General features: G+C 38.5%; 1 protein-coding gene across 2 annotated transcripts in view; it reads right to left on the bottom strand.

Moving 5' to 3' along the window:
* Positions 1–417: 417 nt before the first annotated feature.
* The window catches only part of LOC115606823 (nodal modulator 1), a 32,114-nt gene continuing 26,015 nt past the window's right edge, over positions 418–6,516 (bottom strand). Inside the window, exons 28-31 of one of the 2 annotated variants that reach the window (XM_030483345.1) lie at positions 6,004–6,105; positions 5,683–5,802; positions 4,853–4,945; positions 418–3,949 (exon numbers count right to left, since the gene is read on the bottom strand). In XM_030483345.1, the coding sequence (XP_030339205.1) occupies positions 3,818–3,949; positions 4,853–4,945; positions 5,683–5,802; positions 6,004–6,105 (447 nt within the window). In that variant the 3' untranslated portion in view covers positions 418–3,817. The remainder of the gene's footprint in view (positions 3,950–4,852; positions 4,946–5,682; positions 5,803–6,003; positions 6,106–6,516) is intronic. The other variant, XM_030483346.1, reaches the window with a different exon arrangement.

The raw sequence follows: 6,516 nt of genomic DNA, 5'->3' as shown, positions 1-6,516 counted from the left end.
GGGAATGCTAATTAGCATAGAGCTGCTCTTCGTTTGTACAAGGACGTATGGTTCTGTTCCAGGTTTGAAGAAATGACTGAATGGCAGAGACTAAACTCATTGGTGTTCTTTTAAAAGTGAAAAACCCCTAGAGTTCTGGCATTAGTCAATAATGTGCCAGAAATACATTTACTGGATTTTCAGAGACTTCCAGAGATTTTCTAAAACCACCAAATCATCTGCAAGGAAAACATGAGTTACCACAGGTAACGTGACCCCAGCACTGGGTGAGATGTGAGCCAGTGCTGTTGTGCTCAGCTCAGATTTGCTCCCTTTCAGGTCTTTCCTACATCACTCATTTCATTGCTTCTACCTTTCCAAGAAACCCAATTTAAATTACTTTTGGACTGGAAAAAGTAGACATACAGATACCATACAAAGCAGTGAATACTGAACAGGAGGAAAGTAAGACACCAGTCCTCTCAGGGTCCAATTCCATGTTCAGCCTCAGCTTTTCTGGACAGTTCAGTTACTCAGATGTCTTGTAGGATTTTCAATGCCATTTTGACTTCAGAAGCCTCAGTGCTTAGTCCATGTTTTCTCAACCCAGGGTTGAGAATAGTACTCAGTACTATGAAAGGGATAAGTCTATAGTTGCCCTTTCAATATCCAAAGAACAAAATTAACACAAGGAAGATTCATACAACCATGTATCTTACATTAAGTAATGCAACTCACCAAATATTTAGATTTTAAAAATAAACACAACAAAGACTATTAACCATGAAGAAACCTGTGCTTCTCCACCCTAGCTGAGAATGCTAATTTCTCCGTTTTAAGTATTTGTTTTCTTGCTTTTAAGCTCATTTGTTTTTTTTAAACCACTGTATCTTTAACAACATTTTGTTTATGCATCGAAAACACTTGTTTTGGGAATCTGACAGCTATCTAATGAAGATGATGCTTTAGAACCTAAGCTGAACCGTCTATGAAGAAATTTTAAAATTCAATATTAATGATCCATTTCATTCTTAAACAATAGAATTCTGTGCATCACTGATGAGCCAACTAAATCTATGTAATACTCACTGTTGCTTTTGATAGAAAAATCATGCCATCTTTATCCAGATGGCCTTACTCTCATTCCCAACAGAATTCAGCCATTTGCCCATATTTAATTCACCAAGCAAAGGAATTAATCATTCTTTCACTATTGTGCCTGCAAAAAGGAACAGTCAACGCTTAGCCTTGAATTTTTTCTAGCAGAAGTCAGCATCTAAATGTTAGTTCCATTCTGCATTTGTCTTTTGTATTAACATCAATTCATTAAAGATGCAACAAGCAGCTTTAACAGACATTTCAATAGGAAATACCTAAAAGGCCAGCCCAACTGGTATAGAAGTCTTGGTTTTAAGAGCACAAAATCAACTGCAAACCACAAATATGCAGAGCAAGCGATACCTAAATATTCAACAGAAGAGTACAGAAGGCAATCCAAAACTGAACCCAGCATTTCTGCACCAAAAAAGCACTGTAACGCTGTCACATTGTATGAAGGAGATCCTCTAGAGCTACATGTTCTAGAGGATATATATGATAGGTTATGTATATGAAGGCAGAGCTATTACCACGCCAGGTCTATAGGTAAAGGGCTGTGAAGACAGCAGAGGTACCAGGTGCCACCTGGAGTGGGCAGCTGAAGGCAGGAGTTGTTTGCCCATGCAGACCACCATGTCCACACAAATACTCCCTCCCAGTGCCCCAGTCAGCCTGTCCATGGCCAGCATGGACAGAGCTCTGCCTAGCCCCATGTTATGTGTGTGGCTCTGCGAGTTTGGGAGACCACACTGGTTTTTCCGCTTGGGTCTGTGTAGTTGATTATTGGTTTCTAAATATAATTGGAGATACTGATTTCTTGGCATTTAGTTCTGCTTTAGGAAATTATCTCATGTGTTAGTTTTCTCCATGTTCTCAAAGAGCACCATGACTTCTCTGCCAAGTAAGAAACTGCAAGCTATAGTTTCTGTTAGGAACAAACACTTCAAAAGCAGAATAAACCTTGAAACACAAGCGTTGGAAGCAAGGAGGACACCAGTGTGCTGCAGAAGGCAAAGAAAAGAAAATTTTGAGAAAAGACATTGGGCAAATCCTGGGTTTAGAAGCACTAAATTAGCAATCATTAGCACTTTTTTCTTTTTATTAACAGCATTTCCAACGTTTAAGGTAAATCATCAGCAAGTCCCACAGTTCAGAGGTCAGGATATCTGGTACTCTCTGAAGGCACATGGACATGTGCAATTCTTCCTCATGCATTCCCCCAAAGTGGCAATACTTTTCTTAACATTCACTAGCTTAAAATAAAGATGCATTGAAAATGTACAATGTAATTACAACACTTTGTTTTTTCCCCATATATTTCATCACAGCAATATAAAATTCAAGGTCATTAAGCAGTGAGCATGACACTTGTTTATTAGAGCTTCATCTCAAACTCCATACATGCATGCTTTGTCTTCTTTTTTATTATGATCTTGATAAAATTTCCCTCAGAGAGATTAGAATGATCACCGAATGAAGTTTTAATTATTTAGGCCCAAACTAGTACAAAATGCCAACAAAAATAGCATGAAACCTGTAGCATCCAAATTTCTAACAATGATAGAGTTTGTAAGCTTCAATATTTAAATGTAAAAGGACTTTATTTCAAGTACTGTAAAAGAGAAACATTGCCACTTACTGGCGGTACCAATGTCTCTGCAATATTTGTAGGCATTCATGTGCATCTTTCAAAAGCTCTATTAACCTTTATACTATTTGTCAATAAAAAGCCCCATTAACATTTAAACTGTGTATGTCCAACTGTTTACTTCAAACAGGAATCAAAAGATAGCCTGTAAGAAACAGCTGTTTATTACAGACTACATTATTGGGACTGTACGCATTGGAGAGTTTGAAAAGCTCACATTTCTTAAAGTAAGGAAAAAACAAAATTAAAAAAAGTAAAAAAAGAAAAAAAAAGTCAATCACTTGGCAAACAGGCTGCTCATGGCTGAGCAGGAGATGTGACAGCCACGCAGGTGAATGGGTATCACCAACAACATCAAACAGCTTTGGAAAGAATGGTACAATCAGCTGGTGCCACTTCAGGAATACTGGAGGTGTGAAAAGATCACACTGTATACAAAACTGAAATTTAAACACTGCTTTTGCAGTAGGATCATCAGAACTTACCTGACATCAACAATCTGTCTTCATCAGGCAAAAACCTGATTTTAATCAAAGATAACATAATCATTGGATAAGAACTGAAATCACAGGTGTGCAGATGACAGACTCTTCAATCAAGCTGCTGAACTGGAAGTGAAAAAGACATAATTCACCAGTTCATGTATGTCCCCCAAAACTTTGTTTCAAGCACCACCGATTTAGTAAAATCCCTACCTGCTGCTTCTGTAAAGTTGGTGTCAAGGCAAAAAGATCTCAAAACATAGAGACTGAAAGTGAAGTCAAGCAGTCTATTACTACTGCTTGTACAAATCATTAATAAGGACAGCATGACCTGTTCCACTGCAGAGAAAAAATAAATCATTAATTGTCTTCAAGTATGGGAGATGCACTCACAGTGACAATAGAGGCATTCATTTCATTACTTTAAAACAAGGAAATCTATAGACTCCATAAAAAATTTACAACCAAAATGGAGCTAGTGTGACAAACGGTGCTCGTATAGCAACGAAAATGTAAAGTCCACAAGTTCAACAAAAGTGTATTTCAGTGGCTTTGCTTCCTCAGGCTCCAGTTTGACGGAGCACCACTGCATGAAGTCAGTCCTTTCATCTCACGTCCGTCTTGTCTTCTGTTTTTTTGTTTGCCTCTTTGCATCCTCTGAGCCACCTGCATCAGAACCAGTCTGTCCGAGAGCACGCACTCCTTGCAGCCGTGTTGTCAGCTGTAGCAATAAGGGAATAAGCTGGGCAAAGAAAAGGGTAAGCAGGTTGTGATTACAATGGTATGTAAGGTGCGAATGATAACCTTCCTCAGACCTGTGCATCCCCAGACAAAACAGAATTTATTGCAAAAATGGCACATATACAAAGATACCAGAAAATGGCAGCAAGTCTTGGGAAGGAATCAAACCAAACTTCTGGAAATTTCTGACAATCAAAAACTAAAATGCCTGTCAGTAACTTTTTTTTTCCTGCAGTAATCTAGCCAAGAACAGCAGTTTGAGTCCTGAGTCTAGAAAACCACTGCTGTTTTCAGTGACAGTAAAGAATATCCCAGAGAATCCCATGTTCTGAGCTCTTACCTATGAGAGGAAATCAAATGGCACAAACTTCTTTTCTCTTATCAGCAAAACAGAAACCCAGGCATATCAGTGAAGATTAGAAGAGCGTGGCCAATTAGCAAAGCCAGAGGGGTTATATAGTAGGTAGTTATGTTTCTCTTGAGAGCTTTTTCCCTAGGGAGGGTATAAAGCTAAAGAGACCAGACTCAATGACTTGCAAGATTCTTTCCAGTCTGATTGTTCCTGAAGCAGATCAAATAATTATTTTCATTCCTATTATCACTGAGTTTGATTATCTGAATTTGAATGGTGCTACATTGTTTTTTTTCCCAGAGCCATCAAATGAGAAGATAAAGTTCAGAAGTGCCACAGGAACTCACCATCACACTAAGTGTTTTTTAAAGGAAGGTAATTGTCCAATAACTTGGCTACATTGTGGCTTTTCTTAAAATGTGTCACAAAAGGGGACTGCTGACTGCATCTCTGTCTGGATAACAACCTCAACAAACCCTCACTTAACACAGTACAAAGTATTCATTGATAAGACAAGGGTATTTGGAGAAGACAATACCACCCATGACCTACCTTATCGTGGTTGTAACCAGCCAGCAACAGAAGCAGCGTCAGTGGTAATGCGATGTAAGATCCTTGGGCAATATCTTGTTCAGGCAGCTTTCTCTGAAAACAGTGGGTACCATGGATTTTTTTCTCTCTTCTTTTTTAAACAGTCATTTTGCCTATGAAATCCCTCAGCTTTAAGCAACTTCAGCAACCGGATCATGTTGCATGTCCAGCCCTTCCCATCTGACTTCCTTCTAAGTGCTGCCTTTAAGATTTACTTTAGCTTCAACTTCAAAGCAGTCCCCTTGGTGAGATTCATTCATATTTTACCTTCTTCCTGGGGTTTGCTGTTCATTAAAGCTAACTCACTAATGGTCAGTCTCCACTTTACAGTTTCCTGGTCTCCTTAGATTTACCTGCTGCACCTCTGTGATCCCTGTGATCATACTACAGCAACCATACTAGCACAAAAATCTTTCAGGTACATATTCATCCTTCATTTATAACTGCCATTTCAAGTTCCCCTCATGTTCTGCTGGCATCTGAGCATGCAGTGATGCAGAAGATCAATTCAATATTACAGAACAAACACTTCACTAAATTGACTGCACTATGTTCAGAAGTGCAAAAATACACACCACCTTCCTGACCTCCTTACCTGCCTCCCATAACATACCAAGTGATGCCTTAAATGTGGCTACAGCCAAATTCATTGTCACTTTAATGCCTTTCATAAACCTCTTTATATTTACATTAATAGAAAGTTTGGCCAAGACCACAAAATACATGCAGGCTACACTACCAGCCATTGCTCTCAAGGTGAACACTTGAATATTTAAGTATTTTGTACTTACAGTGGGACTGAAAATCAATGTAATATGTTTATGATATCCAATAGCAGTGAATGAAACTTGAGGCAGGGTGTAATCATACTGTGATTTAGACAGTGTAGAATCCAGGAGCACCACATAATTCTGTGGGTAAAAAATACACTCAGTATACAGCATCAGTAGCAGCCTGAGACAAAATCAGATTTAAAGGCAAACGACAGTTTAACAGGCTTCAAATCTTCTGAGACACTGGTCGCTTCAGCATGAATACACCAGAAATAAACTTCCATGTCTTTAGAGAAAAAGATTAAATGACCTAAGCTCATTATTCATCAATGTCCTTACCTCACCATCTCGGAGCAGTGGTGGGAAATGGAAAAATAGGGATAGTCCCAAATTGACTGTATGAATTGGGTTGTCAAGATTTTCACTTTTGTAGAGCTTCACCTATGAAGGAAAGAAGAAAGCACAAACCAGGTACTTTTAAGCCTGCAGTACAATAGATATTTCAGACATCCCACATCTTAAGGGATAAAAGCACTTCAAAATTCATCATGTGTTTTGTAAACAGAAAGTTGTCAAGTAAAAACACCTGGAACTGTTCTAATCTGGGATGCGAAAAGTCACAGAAACAGTCTTTTCACAGAAGTTGAAATAATCAGAGTAACTGATGTCTGACATTTTCACTATCTATCTAGTGTATTAAAAGTAGCCTGTGCTGTGCATCAACCAGAACCAATTAATTCTTTGAAATAATCCCAGCAGCTTCATAGGAATTTGCAGCTGGGGGTTGTTTCTATTTCTCCAACAGGCTCATTTTGCTTGATTCCAATTTCTCTACACTTAAATTTAACAAGC

The sequence above is a fragment of the Strigops habroptila genome, chromosome 4, assembly GCF_004027225.2.
Source record: "Strigops habroptila isolate Jane chromosome 4, bStrHab1.2.pri, whole genome shotgun sequence".
NCBI classification, from domain to species: domain Eukaryota; kingdom Metazoa; phylum Chordata; class Aves; order Psittaciformes; family Psittacidae; genus Strigops; species Strigops habroptila.
Note: the sequence above shows the minus strand (reverse complement) of the source record. Positions and strands in the feature narration are given on the sequence as shown.